The 16,474-nt window shown below is 45.4% G+C and overlaps 1 protein-coding gene across 3 annotated transcripts in view; it reads right to left on the bottom strand.

Moving 5' to 3' along the window:
* Nucleotides 1-16,474, bottom strand: part of UBASH3B (ubiquitin associated and SH3 domain containing B) — a 138,772-nt gene that overhangs the window by 32,237 nt on the left and 90,061 nt on the right. For 2 of the 3 annotated variants that reach the window (XM_019718584.2, XM_074321919.1), the window contains exons 2-3: nucleotides 2,025-2,078; nucleotides 727-913 (exon numbers count right to left, since the gene is read on the bottom strand). In XM_019718584.2, the coding sequence (XP_019574143.2) occupies nucleotides 727-913; nucleotides 2,025-2,078 (241 nt within the window). Of the gene's footprint in view, nucleotides 1-726; nucleotides 914-2,020; nucleotides 2,079-16,474 lie in introns of all 3 variants that reach the window. The other variant, XM_074321920.1, reaches the window with a different exon arrangement.

Here is a 16,474-nt window from a genome sequence, read left to right as displayed (position 1 = left end):
CACAGCACAGACAGGAGAGCAGAACCACTTAGTATCAAACAGCCATAAAAGCCACTGGGTCTGCCTTGTCTTGACTATACCTGGATAAATAAATTCTTCTCCATCAACACAGATAGCTGCAGTTGATTAATGTATTTATTATAGTGAGGGGGATTTAATTCAGTCGTTAAGTAAGCTTTGTGATAGCTCGGATTATGGAACAGGTCACTACAGCAGGTGAAAGATATCTTTGCCATCTCTAAAAAGATCTAATGAGATAAAACCTGTGGACGATGTCGAAGTGTCTGAAATTGCTTTCCCTGTCTATAGACTATGTTTCTTGTTCCCAGCTCTCTAATTTCTACACTTCCCTTGTTGTAAGAGTGGAAAGGCAGATGACAGACAACGGAGAGGTGGGGTTAATGAAGCCATTCCTGCGGCAGCTGCCAGACCAGTGTGTCACTCAGTGGGTCAGCTTGTCCTGAGAGTCCTGAGGAGCACACGGTCATCACGATGACACACCAAACGTGGGGTGCTCCTGGGCCTCAGCAGATACTAGAAAGAGGAGCTAGGGTGAGTAGCCATGAGCCTCACTGATTCCTTGAAGGCCCATCCAACTCTAGGAGCCCATGACTATTTCTGTCAGATTCCCCAGAGGCTTCTGACTTTGACTCCAGGTCTCAGGGGTCGGGCTGGGATATGGAGCATAAGGCTCCCCGGGGCAGTGGATGGGGGTTCATAGCTCACCATAAAGAACTGGCAGAGGGTGATGTGGGGGAAGATGTTGTGTGCCTTGTTCTTCCCGCAGATCTGCTTCGACTGCTGCCAAAAGTCAGAGAGCTTCTGGGCTAAGGGGCCGGTGGGGCGGAGGTAGAGCACATACTCCCGGGGTAGAGGGTCGTCCAGGAAGGGGTCGCCCACGTGGGAGAATAACCTGCAAAGCAGAAGAGAGCCAGGAAGGCCTTGTTTGAGAATAGTGCAAGAAAAGGAAAAACTCAAAGAGATCCTTCCATATGTCCAACACCCAGGCATTGTAAGGGGAAGGTTTTTCATTTTTGTGTTTTAAAAATCTACCTCTGGAGGCCGGCAGCCAGTGTGAGTGGCCGGCAGCCAGTGTGAGTGGCCGGCAGCCAGCGAGAGCTGCTGTGTGCTGCCCATGGGCTACCGTGTGCTGCCATGAGTAGCCAGCGGCCAGTGTAAGTGTCCAGGAGCAATCGTGAGCGGCCGGCAGCCAGCACGAGCTGCCATGAGCTGCTGTGAACCGCTGACCAATGACTGGCAACCGACTGCCTCAGCCGAAGGGGAGGCAGGAGGAGGGCAAGGCTCCTAACACCAGCCTGGGCCAGGGAGCTGGGTCCTACACAACTAGGCTGAGACACAACGGCATGAACCGGAGGGGGCGGGGGAGGCAGAAGAAAGGGGGGACGAATTAATAAAAATAAAAATCTTCCCCTCAAAACTGACACTTCATAACCAAGTCTCAGACACACCAACTTCTTTTGTGCGTGTCCTGTTGCATCTGCAGCCCATAACTCCCTAAAAAACCCCTAAAGGCACCCTCTAGGAAGCGTTCTCAGATAAACTCCAAATCCTTTCCTAATCCAGCAGGACATTTCCCACCTGGCCAGTTCCTTCAGTTCAGTCTGATTCAACCCATGTGCCTCCAAAAGACAAGGGAAGCTCCAGCAGTGTCGCCTCGTGGGGTCTGCCCTGGGCAATAATATCCTGAGAGGTAAGGAGGTTTTTTTCTAAATTCATTTGCCCAGCTTCCACACACTTAAAGTAACTGGAGGGAGGGCAGATATTGGGATAGGGACTCTATCTTGGAAATACTTTGAATTTCTTTAACCAGTTTTAAGGAGAAGCACACCCTGGGGCCAGGGCAGAGGAGGCAATTACTTGACAAATGAGCTTGTCACATGGTCTTTTGGCTTATCTCCCCGCTTGGAAGGGTCCATTAGAGAAAGGCTGCACATCTCTGCTCATCCACAGACATTTATAGTTAATTATACGCTATTTTCTCAATTTATTTATTTTATACCAACCAGTCACATGCTGCCTGAACACTTCTTCCTCCTGTGGATGCCAAGGCTTTTTGTCTGGAAGAAAAAAACCAAATTTCTATTGTTAGTATTTTCAGCCTCAGCGTTTCTCATTGCAGTCGCAAGAGTTGAGTGTGAGGTGACATCAAAGCCTCCTCAATGGTGAGGGGGGGACACCTGTAGCTGGATTTTCCCCCGAGGGTCACAGCAGGGCATATGGACATAGCACCTGTAATTAATTTCCATGGGATTAACATTGGATCTACATGCAGCCTGACAGCCCATGCAGTCTATTTTCCACAGGTTCCATACTAGAGTTTTATTTCTACTTCCCAAAAGGTTGTCATGCCTTGGTTTTTCCTCCTTTCTTTTCACCCGCTCACTTTTAGTGACCCAGAACCCCTGCAGCACCTTGTTTTTTTCGATTTTTTTGTTTTTTTATTTGAAGCCCCTTGGAAAAGTGTGTTAGAAGGTGGGGGCTAAATGCCCACAAGGACATGTGGTTTGGTTCAATTCAGTGCCTCTTCCCAGCCACCTCCAGCCACTACCAACAGCCTCAGGCTGGATCGATGATCTCCAACTATTTTAGAGACATCTTTGGGGACAAGTGGCCAGAGCAGTGCTGCTGTCTCTCCCACTGCTGGAGAAACAACGCAAAGCCTGACAAATGGTGCTGTGGTAGCTCAGGACGGTTATAGCAGCGAGGTCTTTGTGCGCAAGCACACAGTAAGAGCACTTATGAAATTTCAGACTGGTCTCCAAGAGTCAGAGTCCTGAGTTTGTACCCAACTTTGCTATTGATCCATCCATCCATGCATTCATGATTATATTTATTCAAGAAATACTCACTGAATTGCTATTACTTTGTCAGCACTGTGCTAGGCTCTAGGAATACAGTGAAAAACAAGACTTATATGGTCCCTGCTAAGATTTCAGACATGAAAACATTAATTTTACAGATAATTACTTAATTGTATCTGTGGTCAGTGCAATGAAGAGAAAGCACGGGGACCCATAACACAGGACAGGAGACCTAACCTGGGCTGAGCAGTCAGGGAAAGCGTCACTAAACAGTGACACTTTAAGTGAGACCTGAAGAATGTAGGTTCTCCTTGGGAGGGGTGAGTGGGGTTTGCATGGGGTTGTGGTGGTGAAAGACATCTAGTACATCTACTCTATAGTGAGGTGCATATATAAAGAGTCTTGAACAGTGCCTGACACATGGGAGATGACCAGTGGACGACCATTCCCATCCCTTTATACTATACCAGTGCCAGGTACTTGGGATAAAGAAGACAGGAGAAGGGATTCTAGTTAAATCAACACTCTTTCAAAGCCTCCTTTTCCTGATTGGCTGCTGAACCCAACTCTTTCCTTTTCCTGGTCTCTCCATGGAGAATTTGGAACTGATCCTGTAAGCATCATAAGGGTTAGATTGGAAGGGACCTCAGAGATCATCTGTGACCCAACTTCTTCACTTTACACAAGGGAAATTCAGGGGAAGGAAGTAAGGCAAGGTGCTCAAAGCATCCTGGCTAAGGTGACAGCTGAGTGAAGGCTTGACTCCAGACTGACTTGAAGGCCAGCCTCTGTCGCTCTGCTCCACAGCCCAAAGGTAAGTTAAATGCCTTCCTTTTCCCCATGAAAATCTAAACACAAAAACCAAATGATCAGGATAAACAAATTTGCACAGCCGACTAGAACCGTATTATGGAAGACAAGCCTGCTTACAGAAGATGAAGTCACGGAGAAGCAAGACAGAGCCTCTGAACTCCTTGGAACAAGAGTTGCTGCAGAAAAGGCTGGAAGACAGACACGCCCCTCCCATTCCCACACCTGGATGAGGTGCTTAATTTCTGCCAAGTTGCCAACCCTGTTCCCTTTACTGCTTACTAGGCAATCAAAGACCACACATCTTGGGTTTTTCTTTCCCCCCATCCTGAAGCCCTATACCCACAATAGAATGCAAATCATAGTCTTTTAGAAGTTTGAATCTCTGAGGGATTAAAGTCATCAAAAAAAACCAAAAATGACCCATTGTTTCCAAAACAATAGGGAAGTGGAAAACTCCTCTGTGGTACAATGTGCTATTTATATAAATGATCCAATTTCTTTTATTTTTTTCTATGCCCTTCCCCCAGTGAAATATATCCTATTGAAATTTATTTTTCTTTAAGTACTAGTAGCATTCTCCGGAAATGAAAGACCTAATTAAGTCATGGTCTCTGTAACTCAGAAGACAAGTTTTAGAGAGGGCTCAGAAATACAATTGAGAAAGATAATGAAAGGTTTGGGTGAAAACATAATGAAAAGTTTAAGGAAATCCAAATTATTCTTTCTGAAGAAGGCAAGTCTGAGAGGTCTTCAATTTTATGGAAGGTTACTGTATCTGATGTACCTTCTTTTATTAGCTAAAATAAAATAAGATTTAGCTATAGCACAAAGGACTCGGGTTAGTTACTAGAAAGAACTTCCTGGTAGTACTGTGCTAAAGCCATTTTGTTTTTTTGCTTTTTTGAAAATTTCTAAAAAGTAGTCACCGATCTGAGAAGTGTGTGATTCTCTAAGCAGGAGGATGCCGGAGAGGTAAAATCCCACCTTCCCTAGTGAGCCACAGGCAGAGAGCTCTGCTAGTCCTTCATCCACTGTCAGGCCAACAACGATTTGGGTTGAGCTTGTTCCCAGAACGCTGCCCACAGAACAAACTGAACATGGGCAGCAGCAGAACACATCTCCAACCTCGTTGAAGAAAGACTGTTGTCATAGAGCTCCCACCTCTACGGTCCATCCCATGGGTCCAATGCTAAAGGTGGTGGGGTGTGAGGGTGGACCCCAAACACCAGGCTGAGCCTGAACAGCTGCTATCTTCAGTGACTCAGAAGTAGGCAGAGAGTTGGAGATCGTGAGCAGATGAAGGGGGAGTAGCCCTTTAAACCAAAGGCGAGTAGTCCAGCCACGGAATTATAACAACTTATTATTTATATTGGACCTCTATAGTTAGAATCTGCGAGACATGTGAACTGCTGATGTTCTCTCGTGTGAGAAAATAAATTTGATTTCTGATCCTGGTCCTGCCTAACCTTTCCAATTAGGTCTAAGGTTTATTCTTAGCAGAATTTGAAAAAAAAAAAAAAAAAAGATGCAAATTCTCATGTCCTGCTAATGATGGGGAAGAACAGCACAAAGATAAACGTAATGACTCATCAAAAAATCAGGCAAGCAGCTATGAAGAAATGAGCCAAATTGGGAGGAACCAGCAGCACCACTGATGGCCTTGCTTCCTCTTGCTGATATGGCTGGGGTTCCTCCCACTGTCTGCCCCCAACTCTGTTGAATTTTGGGTTTAAGTTTGGTCTGGCCCCAGGACCGTGGCTCTACCCAACCAACCACTGTCACAGAGATGCCCTTACGACTTTAAGGGAGGTTTGGAAAGCAAAATTCCCTTTCTACTTTGCGTGACACAAAGAAGCATTTGTTTTTCTCTTCCTCCCTTCCTTCTTTCTACGTTTCTTCTTTCCCCCCTCTTTCCTTCCTTCTTCCTTCCATCTTCTTTCCTTCCTTTCCATTCTCTTTTTTTCCTTCTCCTCACAAGGAACTCTTACTAGGAAACCAAATGAAAACCAAAAATGTACTGACTATAGCTTTTTGATCTAAAGTTTGACTGGTTGGTGCCCTTTCAGAGACAATAGCCTCTGGTTCCCTTGGCTGGGAGCGGGCTGCTTGAGCAGACTCAGGTTGGTCCCATGTCCAGGTCCAACAGGATTCTCACTCCCTCTCAGAACCACAGGCTTTAAGCTTGACTGGAATGTCCTGTTTAATTGTCATCTAGGCAGACATCCCTGCAGCCACCCTGGTTCACTGGAGTCCACTATGGTCTCTGACCTTCTTGGTAGTTCAGTTCCTCTCAGCTGAACACCAGCTGTATGCCAGGCACTACATTGTCACTGGGCATACAAAGAAGAGGTAAGAATGGTCCTTGCCCTTATAGAGTTCAGTCTTAGAGTTAGAAACAGATACACAATCATCCTCTTACAGTGTACTATCGTCATGGCCACGATAGAGCTGTGCAGTGTGCCGACGCAGCTCAGAATAAGGGTATTAACTCAGTAAGAGGGAGTTTCTGGGGCTGAGGTTCTTAAATTGTATAAAAAGCTATTCTAGGTTGGGATGCCACAGCAAACTCCAAGAGATACCATGAGATGTTTTAAATATTTGAGGGAAACACAGCAACATTCATCATCTGTTGAACATCCCATAAGCTACTAGCTCAAGGTATTTACAGTTTCAATATTAGATTGTGTTGTATTCCTCTTGATGTCATATTTTTGTGAAGCTGGGGTTTTGGAAACAGCTGTAACAAAAAGCAAGTGAATAGTGAAAAGCAATATGGAACAGAAAATAAGAGTGGCAATGTCCAACCTGATTCGAAGGTTTGAGCAGTTTTGCAGTTCCCAACAGACACACACATCCATTAGTAAGTAGTTGTGGTTATTTAAGAATGAAATAAAAATGTTAATTTCTTTGAATTTTGTGTATTATTTTTCATGTGGCCCTTAAGTTGTTAGGAGATAAATACTTATTAAGTTGTTTGGATCTAACTAGTAAATGAACAGAACTATTTGGTTTTTATGTTGGCCTGCAGGCTCTATGTAAAAATTACTGAGAAACTAAGGATGCTAAAAATTGTGAAAGTTTGGGATTGTCCTAGAAGAAATGATGTTTGATCTGAATCTTAAATCAGAGCCAGGGCTCGCTAGAGAGGGAGAGGAGGAGAGAAAGGCATTTGAAGTGGAGGAGCATGGCAAGAGTTAATATATGAAGGCAAGAGACAACATTGTGTGTGCAGGGAAATTAGAGTTTGGTGATTGTCATGCAGGGTGGCACGGGGGGTCGCTGGTCCTGCTCCCCATATAAGAACGCAGGACATGGTGAGGACAAAAAGGAACACCCACGGAGCCATAGGTAGGGGAGTCATACCACTATCGTCTCGCTGGCGGCTGGGTTGGAGACACAGGAAGCAGGATCCACACGATCTGCAACCTGCCATCCGCTTTTCTGCCAACCAACTAACCCCACTTGCTAGCTGTAATCTGCTGTGCTAACTGTGATCCGCGCTTGCCAGCCCCCATCCTCTTGGCAGCCTCCATTTTCTGCTAGCGTAACCACAGCAGTTATATTAGTGGCCAATGGCTCACTGGTTACAGCTGATGACCAACTAGCAACAGCTGATGGCCATCCAATCACAGTTGATGGCCATTTACTACCTGAGCCAGCAACTTTCCATGTGACATCGAGAGCCTGGAAACTGCACTCCTGGCTCTGTCCCTACACTCCACGCCTACAGGGTCTTGCCTCACAATCTACGCAACAAATGCCTTCCACGAGGGGCCCTGTGCGAGGAGCCTGGAGGTGAATGCAATATCCTGGATACAGCCAGGTTCCCTGGGCACAGCCAGGGTTTCTCAGGGCACCACCGGTCCTTCTGGGCACAGCCAGACTTCCTGGGCACAGCCAGGGTTCTCAGGGCACAGCCAGGATTTCTTACATATACTCGATGGCGGCTGGTTGGGACACAAAAGCAAACATCCGCCAGTTCCACTGCATGGTGGTACGTTCCCAAGCAAACAGTCAAGTGGTCCATTAAATTAGGGATGGAGCCCATTCCCCATAGTCCACAGTCATTCGCCAGGGCTGTGCGTTAGCCTCACAATGTGTGCCCTCTCCGCAGGGCGAGGGCTCCAAGTCATCCCCAACCCAGGGGTGAAGGCTTCAGTAAGCACTTCCCAGCCCACAGGGCAGCAATGACCTTCTCTTTCCCGGGCCTACGCTGCTTGGGGAACTGTCCACATCTTCCCACCCCTCCACGGGGGTCCAGCTGTCCAGCAGCTGCTCCTCCTGGTCTTTCTGAGCCTGAGTGTTCAAACTGCTCCACCGCCCTTTGGAGAGCTTTGGCCAGCACTGTATCCTGCTCACTGCGCCATGTGTCATGCAGGGTGTCATGTGGGGTCTCTAGTCCCACTCCATCACCCCTCTGGGCATTCTGGCCAGCGCCATTCTATGTGAGGCCAGCGAGCCTGGAAACTGCACTCCTGGCTCTGTCCCCACAGTGATGCTGGATCAAAAATGATAAAGTTGGATGTAAGTAGAAATGCAGCTGAAAAGGTAGGCAGAGGACAGCTCACGAAGGTCTTTGTACTATTTTAGAGAGCATGTATCTGATTACCTTGTGCAGTGGGGAAAAATGAAAGATGGTAGGTTGGAGAGGCGTGATCAGATTTGCATGTGAGGGATGGACTTAAGGGAGACTATTACTATGCTTGAAAACATTTAGAAAATCTTGTCAACATCAGAAGGGGGATGTTGAGAGGTTAAAGTATAATGAGGACGGAATATTTGGGAAGGATGTTTGGATTATTGATGGGATGAATATTGGAGACTGATAAGAACTGTAGCTTGAATGTCTATGTGGATTGGTAGGGATATTCCTGAGAGAGAATGCAGGAGTAGAGATAAATTTCGGTTGGGGTGGTAATGAGTGATAAGCTCAATTATTGTTTCGTGGAGAATCTGGGGGTCTGGGCTAACAGCTAAACCAAGAATCACTAACATACACCTGGTCTAGTTGTGGGGTACTATGTTCCTAACGTTTTCTCTGTTAGCTTGACTTTGAGTCCTTGTCTCTGTTTGTCTTGTAAGCCAGACATTCCTTTTAGGCCACCCCTCAAGCTCCTATTTCCTGTGTAAGGAATCCCTTCAGCTCCCAACTCACTCAATACTCAGGTTGGTAAATACTCAAGCCATGCCTGGCTCAGGTGGATAGGTTAACCCAGACCACCACGTTCTCCAGGGTGATACATATCTCACGTGCCTTCAGAGGACTGTTCATTCTCTATTTTATTGCACCTGACAAACCTCAAGTATCTAAAACCTAATGTAAAAAAAATAGATAGCATATATACTAATAAAAATGCAAATATATTCCCTCAAAATAGTAGGACCTTGATTCCATTAAGTAGAAAACAAATTTGTTGAGCATTCAAATTACTTGAAGTTGTTCTGTAGTTGTCTCTGGATTGCTGGTAGACATATATCTGTGGCCTCAGGATCCCATCTGCTCTGTGCATTGGTTCTCTGTGACCAAGGACTTATTTATGTAGGAAAAGAGAAGACAAGGAGTCAAGTATGTAATCCTCCAAACGGATGAAGCTCCCTATGCAACCAAAATTAAATAGTATATTTCCTTCATGTTGCTAAGACAATCTCAACTTTTAGAAATATTTAATACTTAACTGCAGGATTGTAAAGAATGTTGTCAGCCTCCAGGATACCAGTTGTCCAATTTCCCACCTCTAACACTGTGAATTCAATTTAAAAATGGCCTAATTACTCAGAGATCTCATTCGTTTCCCTAGATCTGCACTGGACTGGGGGATGTGCAAACTTAGGTAAAACCCAGCTCCTATTTTTCCTGGTTGGCGAGTCCAGTCATAGAAAGAGGTGATTGGTGCCACTAAGCAAAATTGAGGGATCCTTTTAGGGTATATTTGAAAAAGAGATGCTATTTTGTAATGTGGTTTTAGGTAGAAATGTCAGAGGCTTTTATTGTTCTCTATGAAGAATCACCTGCTCAGTGCTGACCTCGTTCATATGATATGAGGCAGCTTCCTATCCAGAGAACAGAGGGCAAGCAGGTGATTCTGCATCTATTTGTTTCACTCGTAGGAGAAATATAAGAATAAAGCAGTTAGTAACGCTTGAAGACCTTCATGCACCAAGCACTTCATAGACTTACACCCTGACGACAAACAGTGATGCTGGGATTGTGAGGAGCCTCTCTGGACCTGGGTGGCTCTACCCTGACAGGTCAGCTGTCCAATCATCTCTCTGCTTGTCCCAATCCAGGGCTGGCTCCGAAGCTGTGGCTAAAGTGTGGATCAGTGAAAGGAGCATGTTGAGCAGTTGAAGCACTGAGCCTAGAACCCTGGAAGCATCTCAAGGTCCTTCTCTGGAAACCCAGGGAGACATTGCCCTTAAACCTCTTGCTGGGTGTGATCGTGGAGATCTGCTCCAGACTTCTAGGGTGCCTTTCAGGTTGGAATGGAGCTTCTTGGCAGGAGAGGGTATCCCCCATGTGTAAATCTCCCCATCAGGAACAGTAGAGTCTGAGGATGGAGTGGATTGACACAAAATACAGAGTCGACATGAGGCCAGGCGTGCCACAGGCCAAGGATGGGAGACACAGAGCTACCAATTTAATCCCCTGAATTCACATACTCCAACTCCTCTCATCCATCACTGCCCATTAATCAAGACTTCAGTTTCCGATATGGTTACCCTCTCATCTACCAGGGCCTAATAAGATCCACACAGTTTCAGTCCCAGTTTTAATTAATGTTCAGAGGCCAAACAAATGTGGGGGAACATTTGAGAAGCAGCTAAGAGCCACACAAGCCAAGGAGGGACAGAGGTTGTATTTTAGCCAAGTCTTCCTGGTTCAAGTAAAATCGAGGATTGGCCCAGTGGGTCCTAGCAGGAGCTAGAACATGGACACAGGTTTTTAGGTGCCCTTTCCCTGAAGGAAGCCATTTCCCAACTTGGCGCTTTAGTTTTATCACCTTCAAAGGGGAGGTGATGAATGCTGCCACAAGGAGGTGGAGAAAGAAAGATGTGACATTTATAAAGTGGTTCGGCTTCCTCAAGAGGAAATCATAAGTGATAAACAGTGATCCTGTGGCTGCCAAGGGTTTTGAGACCATCCTGTTTATTCCTCCTTATGACAAGATCATACTTCTTTCAAGGTTGTACGTTCGACGGAATCTTTCTTGTTCTTACAGACCTTAAGAAGAGGGGATTCAACAATGTCTCTTGATTAGCTAATGGCCTTTGCACTCAGAAAGGTCTTCCACTTGTCCAACCTCCTTCTACCTGTGCCCAAACTTATGCTACCTTTTTCGCACCTGGTAGAGTTGGTCACTCTTTCCTACCTAACAAAATAATTTATTCTGTCACTTTCACACAAGGAAGTCTAGACACCTCTTGTCATCCAGGCCAGTGAGCTAGGCTTGTAAAGAGCCTGGGCAGTTCCGCTTAACTACTCCAGCTCTAAAGTCTCTGTCCCCTCGGGCCTCCTCCCCAGGAAGCTGCAAGAAGGCAGTGGAGAGGCCTGTCAATAAATATAAACCATAATGGCCCTACCCATTTCCTTCAGAGGAAATGAACCTAATGGAGAACGATATATTGATCATAAAGACCTAATTTCAGAATCAGTCTCCTGGTGGTGAACCCTTTCTGTTAGTGGGGCTAATGGCCTGTGCTTTCAGCAGCTGTAGCCTGTACATCTAATAATCAATGGAATAGCAAGCCTGTTGGGGGGCCAGGGGTGCTACCACCAAGGCTGGCCAATGGCAAGGAAAATGCTGTAGGTTTTTTAAATAAAGCTAATCAGAAAAGGAAGAAAAATGCTGAGTTATTTGGGGGCTTATGAGGGACTTCCAGTTGAAGAACTCCAACCTGTAGTGATGGCCCTCTTTCTCTTCTATCAACAAAACTCGATTTTCCAAGCCATAAAGAGGCTATTAGGCAGCTTTCCCTAGGGGGTGGTTAGCAGGGAAAATGCTTCTTAGGTTCCCCAACGTTTTCATGCAGCAGGGCCCAGCAGCCCATGTGGAGAGGCCGTTTTGTTCTTGCTAAAAAGGTGATGGAGCTCTGGCCTCTGCTGTAGGGAGGCAGCAGTTTGTAATTGGGAAACCAGCCATTACACCAGGGGTGGTGACATAATAAAACACATTTCTCTTTGCCTCTGTTTTAAGTCTCTCTAGGATCTAGACAATACCTTTCCTTCCCCCAGGATCAATGAGTTTTTGCCCAGAGGCACAAATGGACTGTTTGCAGTGTAAAAGGAGCACATTCTTGGGAGCCAAACTCTTACTACGTAGTTGTAGGACTGTGGACAAGTTAATTACCTAAGATTCATTTTCCAAGTCTCTCAAATAGGGATAACAATACCTACACCTTGCAGGGCAGAATGACTATTAATACCAGATAATGTATTTGGAGAGCTCAGCACAGTGTCTGGCACATACTAGGTACTTAAAAATAACATCTGCACATACGCTTATGCATATTATCTAACAACCTTTGCAGTTTTCCTAGAATAAATGTCTGTAAGTTCCAGGCTAATAGGAATATTTCAAGATTGGGCATCAGAAGACCCAGATCCCTTCTCTGCTAACATGATCTATAGCCATGTGGGAAGGTCTTGAGGAATGCACGGGATTTGAGGAGAGAGCAAAGCTTTCCAGAAAAGACAATAACACAAGAAAAAATGCAGAGGGGAAACCAGCCAGTGATAGGTGACCATTGTAGAGCAAGTCTATTGGACAGCTTTCACTGGAGAGGAGGACACAAGCCACATTGTTGGGAAGCCGGCAGTGGGGGTTTAGCTTCCATCAGGAAGGCAGTGGAGAGTCGCTGAGTGGTTCTGAGCAGGGGAGGAACAAAGTTACCACTCATTGAAAGTATCCAAGGAGAGGAGAGACAGCCCTGAGCTGGGTGTCTAGTCATCAGGCACTGGGGAAGGCTGGCCAGGCTTCCCTTTTCCCTCTATGCCTAAGATCCTAAGTTACTTATACTCCTTGTGGGGCCTTTATTCCCCACTCTGCAGAGTAATACCATTCCTTCCCATCTAACCTACCTCCCAAGGAAATAAGTGTAAAAGTTTCAAAAGTTCAATCCATTGTACATGATGAACTATTATCATTCCCTGAAAAACAGGATCAGATGTTGCTTCTGTTTGCCCAAGGACATACAGCAAGCTGGGGACACAGTGATCCCCAAATCAGATTAAATGAGATCATGAATGTTACAGTAACACTTGGTGTAGTCCCATGCCTATAATAATAGGTGTTCAACAAATATGGCCATAAATTATACTTTTATGACTACCCCCTCTCCAGGACTTCACCGTTTCTGTATGCTTTCATACACTTTTCCTTCTCCAAGAGACACCTGAGGATGGAATGTGGGTTAGTGCTCCAACCAACCGCTTAGTTCAGTTTCATGTTTAAGGCATCAGTCTCTGACTCTTTGTCAGTCCAGAAGATTCTGTTTCTAAGTTACAGGTTCTATAGAAAACCCTGGAAATTTGGCACCCCTGGAGGGGCAGTGTTGTTGTGTAGAGTCTCTGTGTCCCTACAGAGGAAAGTCCAGCTGGTTCGGGGGCAGAGATGTCTATGGAATAAAAGAGACTATGTCCCTGTGGGACACTGTGGAGGGCAGGAGGTTAATACAGAGACACAGTGAACCCCCTGATGCCTTTCAGGTGGGCAGGCCAACGTGGAAGTGCTCCAAGGTGTGGGGAAGTCATGAAAGCTTCTTCAGGAAGATACTGAAGGCGAGAAGGCGGTGACTGCACTCAGGGAGGCAGGACAAGCCAAGGGAAAAAGATGGAGCTCACCGATAGAAACGGCATGTAGCACCAGCGCCACTGTCGTGCTGAAGCTCAAGACTTTTATATAATCACTTATGGATCCTCCTAAGAGCCCCATGATACAGGCAGAACATTGTTGTTATTTTTATTTCACTGATAAGGAAAAGAAGGCAACAGAGAGGTTGGGAAAATTGTTCAATTCACACGACAGCATAGGACAGAGGAGGGACTAGAACTCTGACCTGCTTGTTCCTGTCCAGAAATCTGAGGTTCCACTGGGTCTTAGGGAGTGAAGGAGAGGTAAGAGTCTACGCAGTAAATCTCCACTGCAACAATTGGAAAGTGGGAGTTAAAACAGAGAGAGGGAACAGCCCTACCCCCACCCACGCAAAAAAAAAAAAAAAAAAGATCTGGGAGAAACAGATAAAAATGAAAAGTCGTTTCAGGTTGCAGAGACCAATTTTTTTCTTCTTCCCATTTCCACCTCCTCACTCTCTAAGCTACTAAAATCAGCTAAAAATACTTAGACATGGGCGAGTTTTAGTCCTTCTGAAATGGTTTCAACCCCAAGCTACATGAGAGGCTCTGATTCACAGCTTTGCTGGGTCAGAGACAAATACACAGACCAAACAAAGCCATTGTCACCATTCTGTACCTTTTCACCTAAGTGATTTATTAGCTAACATGTATTGAGTGTTTACAAGGAGGCAGGCATTATACTAAATATGTTAAATATAAATGATCTCATTCAGTCCTTACTCAGCCCTTTGAGGTAGGTGCCATTATTTCCCTCACTGAACACATGAGGAAAGTGAAGCTCAGAGAGATTGTAGAATTTGGCCCAGGTCCCACAGCTGAAAAGAGGAAGATATGGGATTCAAGTATGTGCTCAGCCACTGGCCACGTGTCCTCCTGAGCAGAGGGACGGCAGCACCAGCAGTGGCCACTGTTTCTGGATCATGGTAAAGTGAAGTGCAGTGATGATCTTCCACAGGAAATTGCTACAAAACATGACTGCATTTCTTTCTCATTTGTTTGCTTGTTGCTCTTTCCTTCAACAGCATGTGTTGTGTCAACCACTGTTACCAGACACTGTGTGAAGGGCTGTGAATATAAAGATAGAAAACATGGAGGGGGGATGGTAAAAGAGGGTAAAGGGGGTCAAATACATAGTGATGGAAGAAGAACTGACTCTGGGTGGTGAACACACAATATGATACATAGATGATGTAATACAGAATTGCACACCTGAAATCTATGTAATTTTACTAACCATTGTCACCCCAATAAATTTAATTAAAAAAGAAAACATGGCTGGCCCCTGTCCTTAAGGGAAATCATTATACGACCACTTCAACAAACAGATGTTGGAAAGAGAAGGAAGTTAACATTGATGGAACACCATTATGGGCTGTGTGAATTATAGGTGCCGTCTTATTTAATCTTTAAACCAATTTAGTGGGGTCAGGATCACTGCGTCCCATTTACACATAATGAAACTGTGGTGGAGAAAGCTTAAGTATGTGTTCGAGGCATACAGTCTGTCACTGGCAGTGCTGGGATCAAATCAGTTCTGATTTTCAAAACCATGTTCTTGTCATCACCCCTTCCCCCAAATCTCCCCCCTCGACACCTCTCCCTCCATTGAATGATTAAGGTCAGTTTCAAAAGGAGTATGTGGGTAAATGAAAACAGGTCCTGCATTTGAAGAATTAAGATAAGAGTTTTCGATCAGGAGGATGGGTTTTCATAGATTCTTGGGTGAACCTTTGAGGGAGAATGTAAGGCAGAGGGATACCTAAGTCTTACATGTGCACCAAATTTCATGAGAGCAAATAGTCTTGCAGGTCAAATCCCATTCTGCTGGTCATTTACTTCAAGAGATTTCTGTGCAGCTAGAAATCCAAGCTAGCAAAAGAAGTGGACAGTCTTAAAGTTCAGTGTACGAAGCAGTGACCAGTAGAGTTCCATGTGTGATACGAAGGGGCAAAGACAGGAGTTTTAGTGCTACAGGGATACAGAGCAAAGGGGACTGGCCAGTTTAGCTACCTGCTGCCATCCAGGGTATAAAGCAACCGCATCCTGTTTGTAAAGACCTTCATTTCCAGAAGTGTATAAACCCCTCACCAAGGCACACTGGGCTCTCCATGGCCTCATTCCTATCAACTCTTCAGCTTTACCAACAAGCATTCTGTTCCTTGGCTCTTACCTTTTTCCTGTTCACTCCTTTTTCTCAAGGCCAACTCCATCCTCAGTTACCTGGCTACTTCCCATCTTTAACACTCCAGATGGGTTTCCTCTCCTTCAGGAAGTTCGGCCTGACTGGTCTGGCCATCCATATAACACCCTGTACCTGGTTGTATCACAGCACCTTCCACATTATATTAAATGACCAGTCTTCCACAATACACTGAGCTACTTAAAGCAGAGACCAGTTTGTTTGTTTCTTTTTAGCCCTAATTGCTGGCATAATATTTAATACATAGTAGGTGTTAAATAGTTTTTTTAAAGTGAACTTTATGAATATGTTAAAAGTAGATAGCCAGTGTGCCAGACAGACCCTAAGTGACACCCTAGTAATCCCACTCGCTGATATTCATTCCTTTGTGTAATCCCATCCCCTAGAGTGTACGTGAGACCCAAGACTTGCTTTCCAATAGAATATGGCAGAAGTGATGGATATCGCTCCTGTGGTTGGGTCGTTTCATGCAGCAGAGGTGATGGATGTCACTCCTGCGATTCCATTATGATACACATATAAGGCTCTGAGTGATTCACTCTCTTGCTAGCCTTGAATAAGCAGCATGTTGTGAACTGCCTGTGGAGAGAGCCACATGGCAGGCAGCTGTGGGTGGCCTCTAGGACCTGCAAGTGGCTTCTAGCCAACATCTGGCAAAAAGCTGGGACCCTTAGTTCTAGAACCACAAGGAAATGAATTCTGCCAGCAACCAGAATGAGGTTGGAAGTGGATCTTAATTGAGCCTCCAGATGAGAAGGCAGTCTGGCCAACAGCTGGATTGTAAGC

The sequence above is a fragment of the Rhinolophus sinicus genome, linkage group LG16 (genome assembly GCF_036562045.2).
Source record: "Rhinolophus sinicus isolate RSC01 linkage group LG16, ASM3656204v1, whole genome shotgun sequence".
In the NCBI taxonomy this organism is placed as follows: Eukaryota; Metazoa; Chordata; class Mammalia; order Chiroptera; family Rhinolophidae; genus Rhinolophus; species Rhinolophus sinicus.
This window is presented reverse-complemented; position numbering and strand designations above follow the sequence as displayed.